The sequence below is a fragment of the Moschus berezovskii genome, chromosome 8 (genome assembly GCF_049115385.1).
Source record: "Moschus berezovskii isolate FMDL1 chromosome 8, NW_MosBer_1.0, whole genome shotgun sequence".
NCBI lineage: Eukaryota > Metazoa > Chordata > Mammalia > Artiodactyla > Moschidae > Moschus > Moschus berezovskii.
This window is the reverse complement of record NC_142467.1, coordinates 27,433,637-27,459,255: the sequence shown is the minus strand read 5'-3', so window position 1 is coordinate 27,459,255 and position 25,619 is coordinate 27,433,637. Positions and strand designations below refer to the sequence as shown.

The 25,619-nt window shown below is 38.2% G+C and overlaps 1 protein-coding gene across 3 annotated transcripts in view; it reads left to right on the top strand.

Moving 5' to 3' along the window:
* Positions 1-25,619, top strand: part of VCAN (versican) — a 118,979-nt gene that overhangs the window by 83,450 nt on the left and 9,910 nt on the right. For all 3 annotated transcript variants that reach the window (XM_055428743.2, XM_088838492.1, XM_088838493.1), the window contains 3 exons: positions 594-707; positions 5,746-5,904; positions 7,129-7,211. In XM_055428743.2, coding sequence (XP_055284718.2) covers positions 594-707; positions 5,746-5,904; positions 7,129-7,211 — 356 coding nt within the window. The remainder of the gene's footprint in view (positions 1-593; positions 708-5,745; positions 5,905-7,128; positions 7,212-25,619) is intronic.

Sequence of the window (25,619 nt, the reverse complement as noted above, 5' to 3'; positions counted from 1 at the left end):
CAGCATTGTTAATTTGCTATACTCCAATATAAAATTAAAAGTTTTGTAAAAATTGAAAAATAAATTTAGACATTTAAAAATATTTTGTTTTTTAAAAGCCAGTGAATAAAATTATCTTGATGGTGTCTAAAGAAGATGACAGTCAGCTGAATGAAGGATATATTGGAAAGGGAAGGGTCTGGAGGCTATGAAGCCAGTGAAGTATTTTCAGTGTTTCACAAGTGAGGTGGTCAGAGCATGAGCCAGAATTGGGGTGGGAAGGCTAGGGGGATTCTTTATTGATTTTAAAGTTCATGGGACTCATCTAACAGCAATGGAGATAATGACCTTACTCTGAATATACTTGAAATTTTCTTAGGGTTGCCAGATTTAACAAATAAAAATATTAGATCAGTGACACTTAAATTTCAGATTTAAAAAAGAAGAGCTTTTAGTATAAGTTTGCCCTAAATAAAGGATGTGACGTACTAAAATTTCTTTTTGTTCACTCTGGAATTCGAATTTAACTGGCTATCTTGTATTTTACCTGGCAATCTTATGAAATAGGATCTTTTGACCTTTTACTGATAGTACTTTTGTGGCTTTTATTTTAGATTTTGATGAATGTCATTCTAATCCTTGTCGCAATGGAGCCACATGTATTGACGGTTTTAATACCTTCAGGTGTCTTTGCCTCCCAAGCTATGTTGGTGCACTTTGTGAGCAAGGTAAGAGCTTTTGCAACATTTGCTTGAAGAACAGTATTGATAGTTCATTTCAACTGTTAATTCTAGACAGCCCTTTGTCATAATTATTTGGATTTTGTTGTTGTTGTTAGCAATTTTGACCATACTGTATATTCTTTTCTGCAGAGGAAATTTGCAGGTTGCCAAAATACATTAGGTTTCCTGATGCGCTTTTAGCTCACAACATTTGAACAATAATGTTCATTTGATCATTGTTGTTTTGCTGATAGAATGGAATTGCAGACAGGCATGCTGAGCTAAATTTAAGGACATCCATCCACCAAAAGGAACATTGTGGTACATATTCTTCCTGGGGACAGACTAGGCATGGACCTTAATCATGTATGTGGCTTGTACCAAAGGTATTGAATTCAGTGTTAATTGCCTTTATTTTCTCCTCTCAGCATTTGAGAGTCAATGGTCTTATTGTTCATAGTTGATCATCTCTGGAGAATGAGTTAATGCAGTTGTGTGAATACATTCACCTTGACTTGGCAAATACTACAGAAAAGATATTGTGAACCAGGTTTCTTTCCTACTGAAGAAAAATCTATTTTTTCTGAATGAAAGGCCTAAATTCATGATGGCTTGAATCAAGTGATCCCTGTAATTTGCATTTTATGGCCAACCTGAGAGTGTATTTTGGGTGGTTAACAGTAACATTTCTGAGCCCATCAATCAGAAACAGATCGCATACTCAGCACACTCAGTTTTGGAACATCGATTTCCTCTCCTTAAAGTCATACAGTGGTTTGGCTTTGATAAAAGTGCTTAATGCCAAACTTCCATTCCACCAGACAAAATGAAAATGAGTGTCTAATAACTCAGACACATTGGTCTGGCCACACATTCCACTTTGCATCATGAATCTGGATGTCAACACAATTAAAGCAAAGCTAAAAGGAGTGTGCATTGAATTGCCAATGGAAAGGGATGGGTGATGTTTGGGTTTTTTAGGGTTTTCTTTGCTTTTTCCTTATTGCATAGGATGGGTCTGTTTTAAAATTGTAAAATATAAATATGATAATTGACCAAACAAGATCCACTTCTTTAAAGAAAACAGTAGGAAAGATGCTATTTGTTGAATAAAACAGAAGGGTGAGGTACTTGAGCCTTTTGTATGTGTTAAAATGATTCTGGCTTCACTTAGTTCCAAGTACAAGGAGTGATTCAAAAACTCATTTGTACCACAAGTGTTTGCACACCTGCAGTCTTACAGGCATCGTTCTGTGTGTTGGTGATAGTGAAAGTGATGTCACTCAGTCGTGTCCGACTCTTTGTGACCCCATGGACTGTAGCCCACCAGGCTCCTCTGTCCATGGGATTTTCCAGGCAAGAGTACTAGAGTGGGTTGCCATTTCCTTCTCCAGGGGATCTTCCCAACCCAGGGATTGAACCCAGGTCGCCCGCGTTGTAGGCAGACACTTTACTGTCTGGAACAAAGGCTCTGATCTTCTTGACTCAGCATAATTCTTGGCAGGGAATACAAAGAGATACTAGTTGTTGGTTACTTTTTAACTCACCACGTGCTTCAAGGTACACCATTTCCTTTGGCTGACAGCAATATTTCTGTGGGTTAAGTAGACCAGAAATTGAGGCCCAGGAAGGAAAAGTGATGTGTTCAAGGTCACACAGCTAGTAAATTAGAGAGTGGGAAGAATGAACCTCAGTGGCCTTGAAAAGCCCAGATTTTTTTCAACATCTTCACTCTTCTAAAGTAACTCTTAAGGAGAAGCATTTTATTTATATGTAAAGCTGATAGATTCAGCAGTAACATCCTTGGAAGGGAGTTTGGGGGCAATTACCTTTTACTTCCTTTTAAGAGAATATTAAAAAGAAAAAGTTTTCATTTTTCTTCTCATTTCTGGTATCGCCTTTCAGGTACCTTCTATTTTATCTTACAGCAAGTTTAACTTTCATCCACATGATTCGCTGAGGAATAGCTACCCCAGTCTGTTTACCAGATGCAGCTGTGCTCCTGTGATTTACTGCCAGGACACTGAAAGATTTTTTTCTCCTCTTTTCAGGTTGCCTAAGAACAAATGTTTTCTTCATTAACAGCAGCATTGTTGTCTAAACAGTTTTCTATCCAAATTTTGGTGATGACTGTGTTGTTTCTTCAGCTGACCTTTTCTGTTCTCTGCTTTAGTAACTTCCCAACTCCCAGCAACTCTGAAAGAGGGGACACATTTGGTGGAATGATAGCACATCTTGAAGTCTAGATGAAGGTCTTAGAACTGTGGAAGGACGTTTTTGTACACACAATTTGCCCCCAAGTCAAGATACATCTTGCCAACCAGAAGTGCCAGAGTGTTGACAGTTTCTTAAGGCTTGTGGGCTATATGTTAGGAGTGTTGAAAACGTTACCTATATAGCATGAGAATAGAGTTTAGTGAGGTTGTTTAAGAATGACAATTTCAGCCTTTGTGGTCGTTAACAAGTGTTGTTGTAATCTCCCCATCTTCCCTCAACACACACAGGCAAAACTAAATGTGGGACTTTGTAATATAACCTATAGACTACAGGAGTCTTAAAGCATAAGAAATAGTCCCAAATGTAGACTGATGCCTAAGAAAGCATCATCTGAAAGCATTGCCTTTTAATAAATGAGATGTGTATCACATTATTTTTAGTTAAGATTGAAAAGACAAACTGCTTCTGATAACTCCTTTCAGAACTGCATCCTAGAAGGTGCTGCTTGACACATAGTCCTTTATTACATATTTGTTGAATTCACGAATAATAAGAATTAAGTGAATTGGTGTGGATATTTGGCTTCTTTAAAAAAAAAATCACTCTGTTAAGTATTTGCACATCTATTTACAATCATTGGATGAGTACAGATAAATAATCTGTCCCTATTTGGTTTTAGCAGAAATACTGCCTCTATTTTCTGTACACATGTGCTAAACTGAGAAAGGCACTGGGGCAGTATCATGGCCATGTATCTAAATTTTTAGGTACATTTGGTTTTCTGTACGTAGGGGAAAATACTTTCTCTTAGTGATAAAAGACAAAGAAAACCAGACTAAAACTGTTTAGGTTAATAGAGGATAAGGAAGAGCGTAGAGAATAATTTTTTTCTGATGTATTATTCAGTAAGTTAGGGATCCTCTAGAATCTTAAACTGTGTTTCTTCAAATAAATGATAATTTCCAAGGTTATGATTGGATGGTATCACCAACTCGATGGACATGAGTTTGAGCAAGCTCTGGGAGTTGGTGATGGACAGGGAAGCCTGGCATGCTGCAGTTCCTGGGGTCGCAGAGTCAGACATGATTGAGTGACTGAACTGAACTGATGCTATTACAATATCACAGCACTGACTGGCAGTAAGGGTATTTTAACAAATTTCCCGATTCTACCTCGCCCCCCTCGCCAACCCTTTCGTATACAAAGATCTGTTTCCTCTACACCCCTCGCCCTTCTCCTCTGAAATCTTCCATTTGAACTTCCCAAAAGAAAACCCACTACATCCAAGTAGCCAAAATAGGCTTCCCTTCTTGGGTGCTGAGTGCTACTGTTATAAAACTGCCTATCTGTGTCTTGAGTCCTTTCCTATGAGATTGGTGGTGTCCAAACAACTCTGTAATACAATTCAAAACTTCCAGTGCACATTGTTGAAATCAATTAGTCAGATGGCTCTAACTAAACAACAGGCCTGATAGACTAAACTGAAATAAGGACTGTTCTCAGAGATAAGCTTCATCTGTTGTATGATTCTGGCTTAATCACTGAAGCCAGGAAAAAATTAAGTCTCTCATCATGCACGATTTCCCACAATGGGAGGAGAAGTAAATGGAGTGAGAATCAGGAAACAATCTGACTTTCAGCTTGGCCCCCAAGCCAGACATATAAAATGAGCATTTATTTCATCTAGTAGAGTTTTCTTATCTTCATCAATCAGTAAAACTTAGGGGAGGGGCGTCTGATCAGTAGGTAATGTGGAGTTTTCACAGTGTCCCCAGTTTCATAAATAAACTTGGCCATTTTGTTCGTTTTTACATGTAACTGGTTCAATCTCTTTGTGAGATGCTTTATGAAAGTTAAAATGATTTCTACTGATCTTCATTTAATGCATATTTTAATCTCACCCGTGAGTGGGCTAGTCTGAGAGAAGGTTGCCAATGAGAGGGCAGTGCTATGTGCAAGACTACTTGCTTTTGATATACTTAAAAACTGGCAATCTAGAAAATATAGCTGAAGTTTACTGCCAGTGTAAAATGTAAACATATTTGACAAATGTTTTCATTCCACCAGGATACTGGTTATAATGTGCTTGTTTCAAAAGAGAAAAAGTATACGTATATATTAATACACATACACACATCTACATATGTGTGTATGGCTTCATGGAATGAGGGGTACTAAGTTAAAGTCACTCTTGATAAACTTTAAATCCTGATGCATTTGGGAGTTACCTATATTCCCTCTCCTTTTGGGAAGAAGGCTCACAGTTGTTATGTCCCAGAAGCTGCCAATTGATGAAGAGTTGTTTTCTCTTAGTAAATCTACATGACAAGAACCTGTGAGCATGCAGCTCTCTGGGAAGTGGGGAAGGACTCTTTCCAGAGCCTTTGAAGTCGTTATGCAAATAGAGCATTCATAATCCTTTTAGCAAGAATTCTTATCTTATCATTTGACTGATTTCTCTTTAGAGAAGTTTGGTAAGAAATTATTCACCCCAGTTGCTTCACAATTGAGTCAGTAGACTCTGCAGCCTACGAAGGTTTTGATTGGCCCCTTTTCCAGTTTTTCTCCTGCTGATACTGGCTTTCATCAAGGAAAGTGCAGTTCGATAGTGCCTTTTCAGCCCTAAGATGTATTGTCACTCACTTGGCAGGAATCACTTGGGCTCTCTTTATCATGATTTCTTTGTCACTGTAACCAAAACTGGTGAATCCCTTGCTTCAGGGACATTGCATTGATGTGGCTTGGGATTTCTATGAACTTTTGGATGAGTGAACCAAGTTTGGACGATATAGGTGAGTTTAATAAGCCCATCCTTGTTTCTTCCCAGACACGGAGACATGTGACTACGGCTGGCACAAATTTCAAGGGCAGTGCTACAAATACTTTGCCCATCGACGGACATGGGATGCAGCCGAACGGGAATGCCGTCTGCAGGGCGCCCATCTCACTAGTATTCTATCTCACGAGGAACAAATGTTTGTGAATCGTATGTACCAAATATACATGGGTTTTCATTCAATCAAATATACATGGGTTTTCATGCAATCTTACCACTTTCTTAGTTTTTCCTGTATCTAACTGAAACAAGGAGCGTTCTCAGTTGTGATGCAGCTTATTAAATCCCTCATCTGTAAACTGCTTAAAATTATCTCTCCTATGTGAGTCCCCTATTTTGAGAAACATTCAACTGTAACATAGGCAGACATTTCTTGATTTGCCACCAGAAATAGTTGAAATAGCATGCTATAGGTTGAGTCATATGAAATTGCTATTTAATCATTTTTTAACTTACAGAAATGACCACCTCTTAAGTTTCCAATCTAATTCTTCCCGTACTTTTTGGTTTCTGTTTTGAATATGTACATATGTTGTCTAAAGTTAAAGAGAAAATTGCTTTCGATTATTTTTATCCCACTAATTAAAATTAAATTATTAATAGCACCCAAATGTTATTCTCTGTGCATAATTGGCCTATGGATGCTGAAAGCTAATGAAACTTATTACCAGAGCTGTTTAATAACTTCCTAGACTAAGGCAAAGAGGAGGGCAGCTAGCTTGTGTGTAGAAAATACTAGAAATTTTTTACTCATGAAGCATTGTTTGATGATCTGTTTAATATGTTCTCATGATGCCTGCTATCTTTTAGAAGTTTGATTGTTAATTTGCAGTCTGGGTAGAGGTTCATTTAACTCTTTTCATGGTGTCTTTGCCTGTGACTCATTTCATCGTGAAAGTCATTATTTTTGAGGAAGTTTTGCAGAACTGTCCAGTCTAGGCGCTCACCATTAAAAATGCTTTGAGAAGAAACATGTGGCTTCCAAAATGAGTCTAGTATGGGTGAGATCTGTCACATTTTATTGGTTCACTGAACTTTTGCCAATTGCACAGCTTAATAGAAAAAAATAAGTGGAAACTTTCTATCATGAGTAAAGATGGAAAAAACTACTTAATTGTAGTAAACTGCTAGGGAAATAATTGTCCATGTCTGATATTTTAATGTTTCATGATATTTGCAAATTAGCTTTTTAGTTTAAAACACGTTGGGCAGAAGAACAAAAGATAGTTAGACCATGAAAGATTTTTATGAGCAACTAAACAGAAATTCAGCCAGGAGAGGATTCATAATTCAGTCCCAAAATAATTTTCTTTGATCCATTTCATCCGTAAGTGGGAAAGGTAATAAAAATGTCTGTGTTGTTCTCCTTCTCAGGTGTGGGCCATGATTATCAGTGGATAGGTCTCAATGACAAGATGTTTGAGCATGACTTCCGTTGGACTGATGGCAGCACACTGGTAAGTTACTGATGAAAATGACGCCAATTCTAGAACTTAGTGCTTTGGTTTGCTGGCGTTGCACTGAGACACATTAGGCTGCAGATCAATTAAACATCTTGCTCAGTGATATTTTCATCTACTCGATGTAATTCATCTACTTGGTGAAATAGACGGGGGTTCAAATAGTTCATTCCCTGAGAATAGATCCAGCTACCAATATTGCAGTCAGGGCGGCTCTCTTAAAAGAAGAGTATATTGGATTTCCAGTGAACAGGTAAACTGCACAATCAGCAGAATTGCCTCAGGTCTGTCTTTCAGATGGTTATCTTTGTTTTTACAGCTTCAAAGCAAAAAGGGAAATAAATGTAACAGAAAGCTTCCTTTAAAAAAAAAAATCTTTTCTTCTTACATAATTGCACGGGAAATCTGCTATTATAAGGCATAGCTCATTTTTAGCCAAGCAAAAAATGCTCATTTTTTTAATATCTTAGAAAGGATTGTTGAAATATGATCTTATAAATTTCTTTCTATTCAAACTCTGCTGACTAATTATATGCTCTCTTAGATTTTTCTACCTCTTAAAGAAAGAAATGATTTGATAACACTGCCCACATCCTTGAGTAGGCTTCAATAAGGTTATTTAGTCAGGATGGGTGAAGCTGATTTGAGTCACTGCTAGTAAATGCTTGAGTCTAATTCCTAAGAACTAGTTCGAGTGCAGCTAGCTATAGTGGTTGTTCTGGGCTCTGGCTGTTCATTAAAATCACCTGGGGAGCGTAATTAAAAAAAAAACTGGTGTCTAGGCTTCGGCTCAAATTCATTAAAGCAAAACCTCTGGCAGCTATATTTTCTAAGGGTTCCCTGGGTGATTCTAAAATGCAGACAAAGATTTGGGATCTACTAGGCTAGACAGTTAAGTGTAAATTCAATTCTAACTTAGATAAACAAGAGGAAAACCTGAAAATAATTTTTAAACACTTTTTGTGTGTGCTTAAGTTTCATTCATTACTGCCACTCATCTGGATTTAATGAGTTTGGCAAAATGTGAAGTTCATGCTAGAACAGACGCCAAACTAATTATTGTTTTCAGAAGTTCTGCTCTGCCTGTTCAGGAAAACTTCTCTGTGCTCTCCTGGACGTGCCCCTCAGTTCATCTCTGTGTCCATCATTGTACTCAGCATTTTGTACTCATCTATTCTCCACAATAACCTGTAAGAAAGGCATTAGGTGGTTTATTTTAATAGTAAGGAAAATGAAGGTCAGTTAGGCTAAACTTTTGCCCACAGTCACAATGCTATTAAGGGGAAAAGCCATAGGCTTTCTCCTAGCTGGTACCTCCTTGACTTTAAAAAGGGTATCCCTTATCACATTTTGCCTTTAGGAACCCTAAAATACCCTGGCTTGCACTGTCTCTGTCAACACTCCTTATATTTATCAACATTGTTTGTCGTTTATGTCCATAAGTAAGTTCTTTGGCAAGAGGCAGAAAAAGTACAGAAAGTAGTTTGTCCATAAAATATATTCTCAGTAAGGTATAGGATTTCAGCCCTTGTATCAAGAATCTTAGGCTTCCCTGGTGGCTCAGACAGTAACGAATCTGCCTGCAATATGGGAGACCCAGGTTCAGTCCCTGCGTTGGAAAGATCCCTTGGAGAAGTGAATGGATACCCACTCCAGTGTTCTTGCCTGGAGAATTCCAAGGACAGAGAGCCTGGTGGGCTACAGTCCACGGGGTTGAAAAGAGTCCGACATGACTGAGTGTCTAACACTTTACTTTTCACTTCATCAAAAGTCTCATTTTCTTCTACTTGTCCTGGGTGGATGGTACTAATGTATCTGCAGTTGTTACATCTGGATGTTTTCATTTTGTTGAAATGAGTAATAATTGCAGGCTGATAATTTTGTTCAGATTAATAGTGGTTGGTGTAGATGAGTTCTTATATATAAATTTTGACTTAAGATAGACAATATTATTTTTATTAATGTAAGCGAACATAAAAATTAAAGATTTTTCATGAATATTACAATTAAAACTTTTTCTAATTTTGTTGAAGTTTATTATGTAATATAGGCATTTAGTAAGTTTTCCCTTGTTGAATGTAGACTTCATTCCTGTGGCATAAATTGGGTCTAGGCTACCCACTATTAAGTCTCCCCCTTATAAATAGCCCAGTAAAAGCGAAGGTTCTTGTGAGCTCTATTATAGAAGCTGGAATGCCAGGCACTCAGGTGACCAGTTCTGGTGGGTACTTACTTGTACTCTGCAGACCTGGACTTATTTCTAAGTGTGCATGTTAGTTGGGTACCTCTATGCTCCTGCCCTGAGCTAGGACAGATGTGTTTGGCCCAGTCGAGTACTTGTAAAGTCTGTCATTTGAAACATACCAATCTGATGGCAAAGTCCCTGACTGTCTCCAGCCTGTCATTGGTTCTATAGACTGGATTTGTATAACCTCACGCTCTATACTTTTCCATGTTACTAAATGATTTTTCTGGTCTCTCCATGAGCAATTGAGCTCTTCAAAGACGTGGTTCTCTTGCCTGCATTTTCTTTCTGAAGGTGTGTAGAATAAGGCTCTATACTCCCTCTGAGTTTGGTTAGTGAGCCTGAATATCGGTTTATAGCTGGCAGATTAAGTGAGGTCTGAAAAATATCTTAGGGAATTTATCTTGCCTGTCAGGTGCCATTCAGATATGCTTGATTCATCAGATGTCATTATTCTGCTCTTCTGAAGCAAGCCAACTCAATTCGATGTCTTTTTATCTGTGTCCATTAAGTTTTAATGGACTGTACTGTGAAACATGCGTGAAAAAATAACTTACTTACCATTTCCATAGCTTAGACTGGTCCTAAACTTGGTAAATAAGTGAGCATTGCACTTTTTCAAAGGAGAAATAATGATCTTCCTCTGATATTTCCTGGGTTTCCCTGGTGGCTCAACTGGTAAAGAATTCGCCTGCAATGCAGGAGACCTGGGTTCAATCCCCGGGTTGGAAAGATCCCTTGGAGAAGGGAACAGTACCCACTTCAGTATTCTGGCCTGGAGAATTCCATGGACTGTGTAGTACATGGGGTCGCAAAGAGTTGGACAAGACTGATCAATTTTCACTCACTCTGATATTTTCAGATGAAGGTAACGTGAACTAAGATAGATAACTATACGACATAAACAAGAAACTTCCCCTTAATTAATTCACATTTTCTAATGCAAACCCAAGGCTTTTGGAAAGAGCACCAAGTAAGGGGCTCACTTTGAAGAAGGCAGCAAATGAATGACATAAACAACGTGAAGTTTATCAAAGAAATGCCGCAAGTAAATCCAGGAAAAACTCTGACAGACCCCTGGTTTCTTGTTAATTCACTCTTTGTGTAAAATGAAAGTGTGCTAAGGAGTGTCCTTAACTTTGAACATTTTGGAACAGAAGAGGCCATCTGCCCAACAGTCTGTCTCCCTCCTATTCGACTGATCTCTGGCCCACTTTCTGCTTTTCTAACCCCCCCTGCCTCCATCCTTCCTTTCCGAGGCAGCCTAGGTGTTTCTTAAATGCGTCTGTAGTTCTTTCTGCAGCCACCATCCCCTTAACAGGTTCCATATGCGCTCAGGCCTTGGAATAAAATAGTTCTCCTTTGTTTCGCTGTTTACTCCAAGTGTCCTGCTTTTGAAAATATCCCTAATAGTAAACTCTTCATTGGGAAAAGCAGTATCTGCTTACACTTGGGAATGGTGTTAACTTGACTGTGTGCAATTTCAAGGACTTTGTTTACATTTTAGAGTGATTTCTCCCCTCCCCCCACCCCCATTTTTTGTTTGAAAGGTTTATTAGAGCTTATCCTTCTTGGGAGGTAGAGCAGGATTAAAACAAAAAGAACCTTTGATATTTACTGTATATTATCTTTTGTCATTCAGTCTTACAGTAAAAACAAACAAGTTGATACTAGGTCTCAATTTCAATCATTTCTTTTCTTGAAATAATTAAATTTCACTTCCAAAAAACTTGCAGTGTATCGTATTTAATGTGATTATGCTTTATAGCTAGATTAATTCAATTTATACACTTATACTAAATTAATAATGTTATTTGGCCAAGTTATTTACTTTGCCCTTATTCTTCAGATTCTGATGGATTCATTCCACGTTATTGGTTTGTATAATAGGATGTTGCTACAATGCCAAATTCTTGCCTTTGTTGAATCTTTAAAATATTTTTTGTTATTTATTTGGAGTATTTATCCAATAAATTTCACAAAATTGTACTCATGAACAATATTTGTTCTAGCCTTACCTTTCTGATTTCTATGAAGGCTATTTTCTCTTAACACATTTCAGTTTTTATTTTGTCACTTGGTTTCCTACTAAGCAGTCACATTTCAGTTTGTCCTTTGGTTTTCTGCTCACCAGTCATTCTTTAACTTGACTATTGATTTCTAACAGCAAAATGCCTCAAGTGCTTGTTAGAAAGCCTGACAAATAACTTCCATAATGAATTACTTTCCTTGTCACCCAAGTAATGTCTTCAAAGACACTAAGTTAAACCATCCAAGTTAAATACACATTAAAGCTGGCGAACTTAAACAAACATTGCTTATCTAGCTTCTATACTATTAGCTGACTTTTAAGTTTTTTCTTTAACCTATTGTTAAATGAATGACTAGTCTGAAGTGTTTTTCCCCCAGATCTTGTTTTCCACTGCCTATGACCTTCCTCTTCCCTTGCTCTGAACTATTGTTACTCCCTTTAAAATTCTGCGAATGTCTTCCTCCTGCCTTCAGGATAAAATTTTGTAATTATTTGTGAGGCATATCACACCCACTTACTCCATCTTCCACTTCCTAAGCTGTCTTATCTCAAAATACCCACAGTTCCAGGAGTAAGCCATGCCATCTCACTCCTGCAGGTCTTTGCATTCACATGCCCTCATTCTCAAAATGTTCTCACCTCTTGCCCTAAATTCACTTGACAAATGTTTGAATACCTTGCTTAGCCAAGAGTTGCCTTCTTCCAGGAAACCTTCCTAGCTGGATGTGACTAAGGACTCCTCTGTGTTGCAGAAACCTTTGTGCCCTCTTCCCATCCTACCACTGAACCCTGTGGTGTTAATTTCCTGACACTGAGCTTTCTGGGGTGGAGATTAACTTTCATCCCTATTTTCTTGGCACCTAGCAGAGTGGTTGACAAAAAGAGATAATCAGTATCCATACATTGCTCAACCAACTCACTGTGTTATCTTTTGAATCCTGAAAAGACTCATTAAGTCTTTTGGCTGAATCTCCACATGACAATTCTTATTTATCTAAATTGTTTTATTTAAAGTTGTATCAGTGTGAAAAACATTAAACCATAAAATAGGTGGCATTTCAAACATGACGAAAAGAAAAAAAAATGTTTCTGTGAATCAGAAGTATGTCGCTGAGCATAATGCATCTTACAAAAGTTATTAACTCAAAGGAAAACAGATGTTCCTCCTGGAAATGATGACAATTTTGTCCATGGTTGTCCCAAGAATACATATAAACCCTGGGAAGAAGAAGTGGAAAGCAAACTTTTCAAAAGTTTGAGTTATATCAGGGCCGATTTTCCAGTTTTGGGAAACTGACAATTACTCAGACTTTTAAAAACCTTATCATCCGAATCCAAAATGTAGTGAAATAAGCAAAAGGAATCTCACTCCTGAATGTTTTCAGCTTGTTTCATTTCTTATGGGTTGCTTCCCCAAGGATGACGTGGTTGCTAAGTTGGACAGGGCTTCCTTTATCCATCTGAGTCTGTTCTTTCAAGCACAGAGGGAGCCAGACCTCAGGGAGCACTATAGAGTCACTTATGTTTCTCCACCTACATACATCCTGGCAAAATCATTTCATGACTTGCTTTTCAACTACAGATTATAGTGTGTCCATGGACAGCAAAGTTAGGAAGATGTTGGAAACTGTTAGGTGCCTTCGTCACACCATTTTTTATAACACAACTCCCCAGCCACTGGTTTAAAATCAGCCCGTGGCTCTCAGAGACTTAAGGCTTTTACTCTCTTACTCCCTCCTCTCTCTAACCCCTAGGAATAAAACTCTCACAGAATTCTCCCGAGGTCTGTATTGCTCCTTTCAGTCTTCTTTTTAGTCAGTTCCTGCAGCAGCTCGAAACTCCCCCCTCACCACTGGGGCTCCGATGCTTCAGTGGATCAGATGCGATTACTTCAAAGGAAAATGTCACCTTCGATGGCGTTGTCCAGAGGTTGAGGATTGAATAGAACTGACAATCCAGTTCCCTTTAAAAAATGTTGAGGAGCTTTAGGAAAGTTTGACTTGTAAGGAGAAAACCCTTGGCTTAATCCTTATACATTAAAAAGAACATTTCTACATCTCTTTCATACTTTTCTCCTGTCATCTCTATTTTGTCAGCACTCATTGTCACTCTGTGGAAGACTGCTAGCTTGTCAGCATCCTAGGAAGTAGTCACGGCCTCCTCCTCACTCTCCAGTGTCGTGTTTGGAGACAACAGACTTCCTTTTCTCTGCACTTGTCTGACTCTAGTCAGAAAGTTCTCAAACAAGTTAGTAATTCACAGATCTATAGATGTCTTATTTTCTAGCTCTAGCTAACTAATCTTGTGCCTTTATGTTATGAGATAGATTATGAAATACGTATTGATAGCCTTTTTGTGCTTAAAAAATGCTACAGGAATAATATTCTGGAAGATATCAAAATTTTGCAATTTTTTTTTTTTAAAACATGGTCGAGCATTGGCAAACTGGCCCTCCTAGAATTTGGGAAACTCACTTGCCCTCCTGGTCATGATGCAGAGTTGATGCGGAAAAATAGCTAAATCGGTTGTGGATTTGACTTTAAATCCAGAGTCCCCTTTTATTCTTTCATGAATAAACACCTCAGTCTGTCATGCAAAGTATGGTGAGAAAAAGAAACAGCTTTTAAAAAGGTAGAAACAATAAAGAAATGGCCTTTAATCCAGGAAGAGACACTTAAAAGGGACAGAGAAAAAGAGTAACAAATTGCAGGCCATAAACCATTATTTTTTTTTCTGCAAGAATGTACCGTTATTACCCTTTTATAAACACAAAGGTTCGTATCCTCCTCCCCCTCCCAGATGTCTTGGACATTGAAAAGAGAATCAAGAGTATTAACTGTGTCTTCCAAGTTTGCTTGTAGGTTTGTCGGTTTGAAGGGATTGAGAATGATTTGGCAGAAAACAATGATGCAAAACAAAACCCCCAAGCCAAAACTTTCAGTTTTACTTTTTCTACCTGAAAATCTTAGAAGACTTCCTGTCAAGTGTTTGCAGATGGATGTGTGTTGGCTGTGCTGTGGTTTCAGCTCCAAGTCAAATGCCACTTCCCTGTGAGCAAGTCACACTGCATATCAACATTAATTTAATTATGTTAAATCTCACAGGCTTCATTACATTACCCTAAAAGCCAGGGAAAACGTAGGCTGTTTCCTCTTCCTTTCACACATTGCTCGTGAGTAGAAGAATTTTCAGTTTCTTGTCCAAAACACCACTGAACTCTTACTGAAAATTTTTACTTGTGTTGCAGTTCAGTTTGATTTGAAACCAAGAATTGATTCCTCTGATTCTACACCTGAGATAGATCGAGCCATAGAGTAGTTGTAGAACACAAAACCCTCATCTCCGCCTTTCCCTTCCTTGAGTACAGCTGGTTTGTGACAGGCAAACAGCTGGAAGAACCAGATTTACCCTCCACCAGAAGATCACTTCATAGTTGACACAATTCCCCTTAAAGAAAAATTGATCGATGCAGTAGTTCCTTCTCCCAGAGGCTTTTCCAGCAGTGCTCTGTGAAACTTGAAAATCACACACGGTTATTTAAATTTAATTGCTAATTAGTTTAAGGCAATGCATAACCAAGGAAAAGGCCAAGAAAATGTTGAATGGATTTGGCAGTTTCACGTTGCATTTGGATCGTTAGCACTTCCTGCCTGAAGACCTGTACAAACAAACTTGGGGTGAAGGAACCCACTGGCATCATTCATGGTGGGGATTAAAGGCAAGTGGCTTGTGGGGTTGTGCCTGGGGCCCCGTCTCCCAAGTACTCTCACAGTGGGAGGAACTCACATCCTTTGGAAACTGCTGTTGATAATTACTACTTTGTAGGGCAGTGAGCTCACGCTATTACACAAGATTAGCGCTGTGCTCCAAAGCTGGCAGATCATCTCTCCCGCACAGAGACTTGCCAGCTAGGAAAATAATGGGCATATTGCCACCTTAACAACTATCAGGAGACCCCAAGTTAGTTTTTCTTCCCTTCGACGTATTCATGTTTGCAGGATCCGACTCCAGGCTGCCAGCCTAGGGCAGGGACACCAAAACAAACGTCTCTTTCTCCTTTAAAACAAAGCTGCACTTTTCCCTTTGGTTGTTGGACTAAAAGACAACGGCAAAACCATAACCTCCTTTAAAACATAAATAAACAAGGAGCGAGACCAGAGTAACCTAAGCAAGTACCAGGATCAGAAGAGGGTATATCTCTACCTCGAAGTGAGGTCATGTGCCCCGACAATTTAAATAAAACAAAATTAAATACAACCGTCCCCCTTCCCCCCATGCCACAGACTGCAAACAAATGCCTATTGTGACCAGAGCCATCTAGGGGAGAAAAGCATTTTAAAGTTACCAAATGTTTTGATTTCTCTAATAAGTAGTCCTCCTAAGCTCCTGGTAGATAACCATTTGACCTGTGTTCTGAAAGGTGGAGAGTTGGGGGCGGAGGTAAACCCAGAGTGGTTTATCTGAGTCCTTCATTTAGTGCAAAGGTGGTTTCTTATCAGCATGTTTCAAAAGGGTAAGCAGTCCTCTAGGGTCGGTGTTTTCTCTTTGGAGTTTGCTTTTATCCTTGTATCCTTGGGTGGTTATCTGCTTACCCCTGGCATCCTGGCATCATCTGCATTTGGCCATAGAAAGAGCAGCAGTGGCCCTACCGGTTCCAGGTGATAAAAGGAGTTTGAACACAGAGAAGTCAGCTTTTAGTACAAGTGTCATGTTTTTATAACTAATCTACATAAGTTTTTAGTTAAACTAAGTCACACGAAGACATTAACTTGTGTGCATATTGGTGTTCAATAGCTAAGTTGTATCCCTGCTCCATGGGCTACAGCAGGCCAAGCTTCCCTGTCCTTCACTATCTCTTGGAGCTTACTCAAACCCATGTCCGTTGAGCTGGTGATGCCATCCAACCATCTCATCCTCTGTCTCCCTTTTCTCCTCTTGCCCTCATTCTTTCCCAACACATGGTCTTTTCCAGTGAGTCGGCTTTTCACATCAGGTGGCCACAGTATTAGAGCTTCAGCTTCAACATCAGTCCTTCCAATGAATATTCAGGACTGATTTCCTTTAAGATTGACTGGTTTGATCTTGCAGTCCAAGAGACGTTCAAGAGTCTTCACAGCACTGCATCGAAAGCATCAGTTCTTCAGTGCTCAGCCTTCTTTACAGTCCAACTCTCACATCCATATGTGACTGCAGGAAAAAACCATAGCTTTGACTATCCAGACCTTTGTTGGCAAAGTGATGTCTTTGCTTTTTAATACTCTGTGTAGGTTTGTCATGGCTTTTCTTCCAAGGACCAATTGTCTTTTAATTTTGTGGCTGCAGTCATGGTCTGCAGTGATTTTGGAGCCCAAGAAAACAAAATCTGTCACCATTTCTACTTTTTCTTCATCTATTTGCCATGAGGTGATGGAACCAGATGACATGATCTTAGTTTTTTGAATGTTGAGTTTTAAGCCAGCCTTTTCACTCTCTTCTGTAGGTGCTTATTTTTGATCTGCCCTGTTCTAAGGATTTTAGGTGGCTATTATAGATCTGGGTTGTTTCTGATGCAGTTTCACCATTGATGTAAGTCATCTGATAATTTTAAAAGGCCAAATAGTAAAAATAAACTATTGTAGTTGAGTGTTTTTGTCAAGTAGAAAGTTTAGATTATAGCTACATTGGCCCGTAGCCAAATAGAATGTAATGGGATTGGTACTTACTGTTTAGTTGAGGTCTATTTTTTAGCAAAGTGTTCTCTTCTTACTTTTCCTCACAAAACTGAGAGGACATAACACAGAAAATTTTAATCTTTTTTTTTCCCATATAGAGTAAATAATCATAGTTTTGGGGGATTCTACATTGTTTTAACAATCATTTAGTTGGTAATACAAAATATAATGATGGATGGATATCACCACCTAGTGGCCAGATAGTATTTTGCATTTCAAAACTTCACATTCCCAGAACTGTGTTTAGGTTCCTGCAGGAGTAATATTCTCTGTGAGTTAAGTCCCTATAGCTTTAGGTTTTAAAATTCTAGTATGAATTGCATTATATTGTGAACTCGAAAGTTACATGTGATATGAGACAATTTTTCAAATACAATTGAAGCTAACGCATGAAGTCACATGCTTAATAAAATCCTAGCAACTGAGGCAAATATTAGGACCAATCTTTCCCGTATCTTCACTTTATACACAGTAATAACAACGGAAAGTTTTCCTTGGCTGGTTCCCTTGGCGTGTGAACCTAGAGGATATTTTTGGTTTTCTTATGAAATATTTTTTAGTGAATTAAATCAGCAGTGTTTAGGGAAAGGGAGAGTAGGTAGAAAGTAGAGACTGGATTGTTCATGGAAAAAAAAAAAAACTCCAAATTATAACTTGAAGCCTTAATAAATTCTCCCAGCAATTATAATAATATATTATGTCATAGAATGACTTTACTGGACAAATGTCAAGAGTGGTTTTTATCAATGGAATGTATGTGATTAATTGTTTAAACATACTTGGCAAAACCCAAAGTAGTTCTAAAACACAAAGCCATTAAGATAATCTAAATTCCAGTGAATTTTAAAGAACAAAAGATTCAATCTAACTCAATCGAAGCTGAAAAACTGTAGATAAATATGTGTGTAGGTCCAAGGTCAGTGACAGAGGAGGCCCTTGGCAGATACAGATTCAAGATTTGCAGTTCAGATATACATGTGAGATTTTGGGCTCCAAAATCACTGCAGATGGTGACTGCAGCCATGAAATTAAAAGACACTTACTCCTTGGAAGAAAAGTAATGAACAACCTAGGCAGCATATTAAAAAGCAGAGACATTACTTTGCCAACAAAGGCCTGTCTAGTCAAAACCATGGTTTTCCAGTAGTCATGTATGGATGTGAAAGTTAGATTATAAAGAAAGCTGAGTGCCAAAGAATTGATGCTTTTGAACCGTGGTATTGAAGAAGACTTTTGAGAGTCCCTTGAACAGCAAGGAGATCCAACCAGTCCATCCTAAAGGAAATCAGTCCTGACTGTTCATTGGAAGGACTAATGAAGCTGAAACTCCAATACTTTGGCCACCTGATGTGAAGAACTGGCTCATTTGAAAATACCATGACGCTGGGAAAGATTGAAGACGAGAGAAGAAGGGGATGACAGAGGACGAGATGTTTGGATGGCATCACTGACTCAATGGGCATGAGTTTGAGTAAACTCCGGGAGTTGGTGGTGAACAGGGAGGCCTGGCATGCTGCAGTCCATGGAGTCGCAAAGAGTCGGACATGACTGAGCGATTGAACTGAACTGATGATACGAGAGAGCCTCAAGATCCATGACATGAAACAGTTTGTACTTTTTGCTCAGGCACAAATTCAAACTCTACCCAGGGACTAGTGTGTAAAAATTGTTTAGTTAGCTAATAAGTTTGTCCAAAGGACAACTCTGTTTTCCCATCTCAAGGAATCTGCTACTGTTGATTCTGCTAGTCATTTAACCATTTTGGAATTTCTCTATCATCTTTACAGTGGGAACCTATCCACTGCACAGGTCTGTGTGAACAGGGACACTCCCAAAGGTATAGCCTAGATATTGCCTTCCTTGAGGCCAAGAAATAGTGTATTTGTAGGGGTGAGTGTGTGTGTGTGTGTGATGGTAGTAAATGCCAAATTTGTGTCACAGAAAGATGAACTTTAATTTTATTTAGTGTGTGAAAATTCTGGGTTTTTTTTATTATTTCATTAGAGAAGAAAAGAAATCAAGAGATTCTAAACAGTGTCTGATTCTTTAGCAGAACTAATGTGTGTCCATCGATTATTTTTTGTATTTGACCAAATTAAGAAATCATAAAATCTCAATGAAAAGAATTTGAAATGGGTCAAATATTATGGAGAAGGGCTAGTTATTAACCAAGTTTTGATAAGGTCCATTGCTTTGAAAATATCTTAGCTTTAAGATGCGGATAAAAGGGATTTAAAAACAAAGCTCTTTCATGTTTCAGGAATTCCTTCTCTACTAGAGGTTGAAGCATGACCTTGTTATCTTCAGGGTTTTGATTTTTGAACTGGCATTATCCTTTAAAGACAAAAGATTTCCTAGACAAAGTCTTCTCTAGTGGCTCAGACAGTAAAGAATCTGCCTGCAATGCAGGAGATATGAGTTCAATCCTTGGGTTGGGAAGATCCGCTAGAGAAGGAAATGGCAACCCACTTCAGTATTCTTGCCTGGAGAAGTCCATGGACGGAGGAGCCTGGTGGGCTAAAAACAAAGACTGTTTTGGAATGTCGCATGTGAGGATAAGAGTCAGTCATTCCACAGTTCAAGAACCTTCCTTGATCCAGCCTTTTCTTTTCACCATCCAGCTGCTTGCCTATTTCCTCATAAATTCATCTGTTTATATATGTATCACATAAAGGACCAGCTGGTACGTGACTGTCACAGAAGTAACTGACTAATACTGGATGGTCTGTTTCCTTTCTTGAACTGAAAGCAGTGCTCAAAGCTGAACCAAGCTAAGTCCTTTTGTAAAGCAAAGCACAATACCTGATTTATTTCTAAACCTTGTCTATTAATGAAATAATGCTTTTTGAAAAATTGAAGTATAGTGGATATACAACATTGTGTTAGTTTCAGGTGTATAGCAAAGTAATTCAGTTATATGTATGTGTGCATGTATTCTTTTCCATTATAGGTTCTTATAAGATACTGTATGTAGTTCCCTGTGCTATATACAGTAGGTCTTTCTTGCTGTTTATCTATTTTAGTTATAGTAGTGTATATCTTTTAATCCTGAAGTCCTAATTTATTCCTATCTTTTCCCTTGAGTAGCCATAAGTTTCCCTTCTGTGTCTGTGAGTCTATGAAATTATGCTTTTTAACCTTAGAAAAAAGACAGTGATCTATCTCTACTTAAGGAAAAAGTCAATTACTTACATTACAGTTTTATCCTCGGTTTATTTTGTTTATCCTCGTGATGCTAGTTATCTGCTGAGATTTCAGGCCCATTGATCATGGTGGTGTGTATTTTAAAGATAAAAGTCAGCTGGTATCTTTGAATGACAGTTCGGACTCCAAGACACTATACAATCAGAGTCACCTTGAAAAGATGTAAACCCTGAGTTTAGTACGTTGCTGATGGCTTTCAAAAGCAGAGACTCTATACCCCCATCCCAAAACACAATACATACATTTTCCCTTCCAGTATGTTGACTGAATCAAGATGGAAACTTTCAAAGAGCTGGAGAGGAGAGAATAACTCTTCAGCCACTCTGCTTGAGAGAACTTAAGTTCGTCTTAGATCCGTGGAACTGAATTCACTCTCCAAGGGTGGAGAATGTTTGCAGGCAGGGGAGTTCCGTGTGCTCCAGGAGACCTGCAGGGTAATTCTCTGCTTTTATGTTCATTTAAGACAGGAATAAAATTTTGACAGTAAGATACAGATTATTTGGAAAAAAATAATGTAAGCATTTGTAAAATTTGATAGATTGTGGTGAATAACTTCAATCAATATTAGGATTGATTCAGAACAAATTCTCTGGTTGTGGAGACAGTTTTCATTTGAGAGAATGGTATTTAACTGTTGGATTTTGGCCAGGATTTTTAGAATCATTTTATGTTTTTGGCAGCTAACTTGCTTGAATCTGACTGGGGGGAGAAGAAAGAGAAAACAGTAACTGAAAAGTTAATTAAATTTAATTGAAATGGTTGTCTTTGGGGGCACATCTTCTTTTTGTACAGATATGTAGAGTTAATCATTTAATTGGGACTCTAAAGTAACTTTTTCATACAGTATAGAGCATTAAGCAGTTCTTACAAGGTTTAAATAATTATCTGTTAATAAAATGCAAGTCTATTACAGAACATGTAGAAAAGTTTACATCTGATCTGGCTTTCCATCAACTGTGTGACTTTTATGTCATAATTTCCTCTGCCATCAGAAGAGAACAAAAATGCAAAGTAATGTAGGGGTGACAATATACAACCTTGACGTACACCTTTTCCTACTTGGAACCAATCTGTTGTTCCATGTCCAGTTCTAACTGTTGCTTCCTGACCTGCATACAGGTTTCTCAAGAGGCAGGTCAGGTGGTATGAGATTCCCATCTCTTTCAGAATGTTCCACAGTTTATTGTGATCCACACAGTCAAAGGCTTTGGCATAGTCAATGAAGCAGAAATAGATGTTTTTCTGGAACTCTCTTGCTTTCTCCATGATCCAGCGGATGTTGGCAATTTGATCTCTGGTGCCTCTGCCTTTTCTAAAACCTGCTTGAACATCTGGGAGTTCACGGTTTACATACTGCTGAAGCCTGGCTATCCTGGGTGTTCATTGGAGGGACTGATGCTAAAGCTGAAACTGCAATACTTTGGCCACCTCATGCGACGAGTTGACTCACTGGAAAAGACTCTGATGCTGGGAAAGGTTGGGGGCGGGAGGAGAAGGGGACGACGGAGAATGAGATGGCTGGATGCCATCACCGACTCTGTGGACATGAGTTTGAGTGTACTCCGGGAGTTGGTGATGGACAGGGAGGCCTGACGTGCTGTGATTCATGGGGTCGCGGAGAGTCGGACACGACTGAGCGACTGAACTGAACTGAACTGAACTGAATGTAGGGGTTTCTTTTCAGACACGGTATTGATCGAATTCTGGTCTCTAGGGGAAGGAACAAGAGTTCAGGGTTTAGAATGGTGAACATGAGTCTCTGGGACAGAAACAGGCTGAGGTCTGGTCAGCATTTATTTCTGTTAGCAGTGTTAAGATGAATTCTCCCCAAACCATGCTGGTGTTTTGGGATAATTCTTAGTCTGTCTATCTAGTCCTAGAAGAGGGTCAATCTGGGCTGGATCACCCAGGATGTTGGCTTATAATCCTAGTGAGGAGAAGATAATCCAGATGAAAGTAGAGAAGTTTTCTCTGCTTGATCCAAGAGTCTACACTTCTGTATGTAGGAGACACAGTCTATATGAACAAGGCTCAGTTACATTCTTATAACTCAGAACTGATTTCCTCACATTTAGCTTTAGTGGAAAAAAAATACATTATTAAACCTAAAATCAATGATTTATTTTTTCTACTCTTTCTCCCTACAAGTGTTATTAAATAAGGCGATAAAGAATTCAGAAGGATACAAAGAAAGTTGTTCAGAAAACTGGAGTTTCCTTTGCTAAGTCAGTTTGGCAGTAACATGGAGCAAAATCAAAGCATCCAAGCCAAAATAAATGTGCACAATGGAGCAATCAGATATGAGGTAATAGTGTGACATGCCTGTGGCTATCAGACATTCTTGTAAAAACCACAGACTTAAAATTTGGTCCTGCACCATTAAGCCACAGTTCTGCCAAGCGACAACACAGAACACGGGTTTTAAATCACTGTTGTGAGCCAAATGCAATTCCCACCCAAAACAATTAAATCTTTTACCAGAGGTCTGAGTCTGGGCAGCTTAAGGCCTGAGAATTACTTTGGTGGCATGGAATCAGAATCTCATTTCAGTGTGAAAATGAGATGGTTGTTGTTCAGATCAGAAGGAAACGTCAGCTGCAAAATACATGGCAGTTAAGGGACTTGGATGACTTGAAATGATGTTTGTTGAGGTTAGATTAAAAAGGGGTTAGCTGAGAAATCGGTAAATTCTTTCTGATCACTGCATAGATCATTTTATGCTGTTCATTTTTACTAATTACAGAAGTAATTCATGCTCACTCAAGGAAAGTTGTCAAACCTGTAAGAATATGTAGAATAAAATATTACCTTAATCTCATATCACTGGATATTAACTTTATATATGACATTTGATCACATTTTTTTTTGATCTTTTATATGCACACGTACCAACAGCTACATCTGAGAGTATGTATACAATTTGGATCATTGTACATTTTTAGTACTTTGATTTTTAACTTAACACTTCTTTTAGTATCTTCCATCTTCTTGTATAGTCCTCTGTAACAAGATATTTAATGCTTATATAATATCCCATTTGTCTGGCTGTACCCAAGATTTATTGAATATATGTTTTCTCTACATATTTTTCCCACTTACTACTAGTGTAAGTAATATTTTAGATAAAATGTTCACACCTCTGGTTATTTTTTAGGATAGCACTTTAGAAGTAGAATTACGAGGTCCAGTGGTGAGAACTTTTTAAGACTCTTGATGTGTACTGCCAACCAGTTCCTAGAACGGTTATTTAACTCTGCTTACTTTGTGATTGTCTTGCTCACAGTGTCCCAGGGGCAAACAACATCTTCAATCAGGGGCCAGGCATAGCTCCTGAGGATACAGAAGTAAACAAAAGAAACCCAAATTCCTGTCCTTAATGAGCTTACACTCTGCTAAGGAGAAAAAAAATGCAATAAGTAAATAAGATGCATAGCATGGTAGAAGGTAATCAGTGTTATGAGGAAAAATAAAGCAAAGAAGGGAGATGAACAGTATGGGAGGGACAAGGAGGGGAGCATTGCACAGTATACACATGCTGTTGGGATGCTGGAAAATTTTCCACCTTTGAGGACATTCACTGTTTTCCTGGAAGAGGTTAGTTAGAAAATAAACTAGAAAATATTGAGCTCCAAGTTAAGTATATGAGTAACTCTGGAATCTTTCACCATAAAAGTATTAAATGTAGATCTTTATTAGCTTTAGGGGATTCTTACTCTTTTGCTTATTAATTTTAAATTTTATCCTGCTTTAATTCATCTATTAAAGACAGTTTAGTTATACAGCAGCAGGACGAATGTGACATTTCTATCTGCAATGTTGCTCCATTTCCTTTTCCATTATCTATTAAAGGAGGATAGCAAAAAACAAAAACCAGGCTTGGTGGGTAGAGGGTAAGAGATAATAAGGAAAGGAAAGTAAAGAAATAGTTATAAACCCAGGTCAGATAAAACGTCAGTTCCTTGTTGCAGGAAAACCTGCCAGGCAGAGTGACTTGGTGTGTATGGTCCTCTAAGCATCTTTCCAAGGGTCACCTAGTGGGTAACTTGGTGGTGCCCTCCAGGCTAAGAGAATGGATTTAAATCCATGTAATTTCTAGATGAAATAAAAACATCCTTAATTCTGTGTTTTTTGGGGAAAAAATCTTTACTAACCTCCCCTTAATTCTTTGCAATTGTTATCACTTTTCAGAGACTCTTCTTTACATAGCAGAGGTCTCTTGTCTCCTATCTTAATTTTCACGTGATTGAGGTGTATTTCAAAGCAAAGTTAAGCAAAGAGATTGATGGAAAAGTAGAAGATCTCTTAATCTTCTACCTTTCAAACTTAAGGTCTTCATGTCACAAGTTATTTTTCAAAGATCTATGTTGTTTCACTATAAAGTTTTAAAAACTACATTTTTTTTTTCCTGAGGAGAAAGGAAAATTAGAACCATTTTCTAGTAAATTTACTATACATTTTTTAAAAACATAAAAATAGCCATGGTACTTTTGGGAATAACTAGCAGGCCCACCTCTTGGCATGCTCTGAATTAGGAACAATTGCCTTCAGTCATATTCAGTTCTTTCTTCTCTTTTTTCAAATAGAATCTAATTCATTGTTGCAACCACAGACTTATTTTTTCCCTTTTTTTTTTAAACATTTTTATTGGAGTATAGTTGATTTACAATGTTGTTAGTTTCTTCTGTGCAGCAAAGTGAATCCGTTTTGTATATATATACACACATGCTCTTTTTAAGATTGTTTACCCATAGAGGTCATTATAGAGTGTTGAGTTCCCTGTGCTGTACAGTAGGTCCTTATTAGCTATCTATTTTATGTATAGAATCTATTATATATATATATATATATATATATATAATCTCAATCCCAACCTCTCAATTTATCTCTCTCTCCTTTCTTCTCCCCGTGGTAACCATAAGTTTGTTTTCTACACACAAACTTATTTTAAATTTAATTCAAGGTGTGTGCATGCTAAGTCACTTCAGTCATGTCTGACTGTTTACAGCCCAATGTACTGTAGTCTGCCAGGCTCCTCTGTCCATGGGATTCTCCAGGAGAGAATACTGGAGTGGGTTGCTATGCCCTTCTCCAGGGGATCTTCCTGACCCAGGGATCAAACCTGTGTCTTTTATGCCTCCTGCATTGGTAGGCAGATTCTTTACCACTAGAAATTAATTTTAAATTTAATTCAAGAAAAGATTAATAAATCTGTA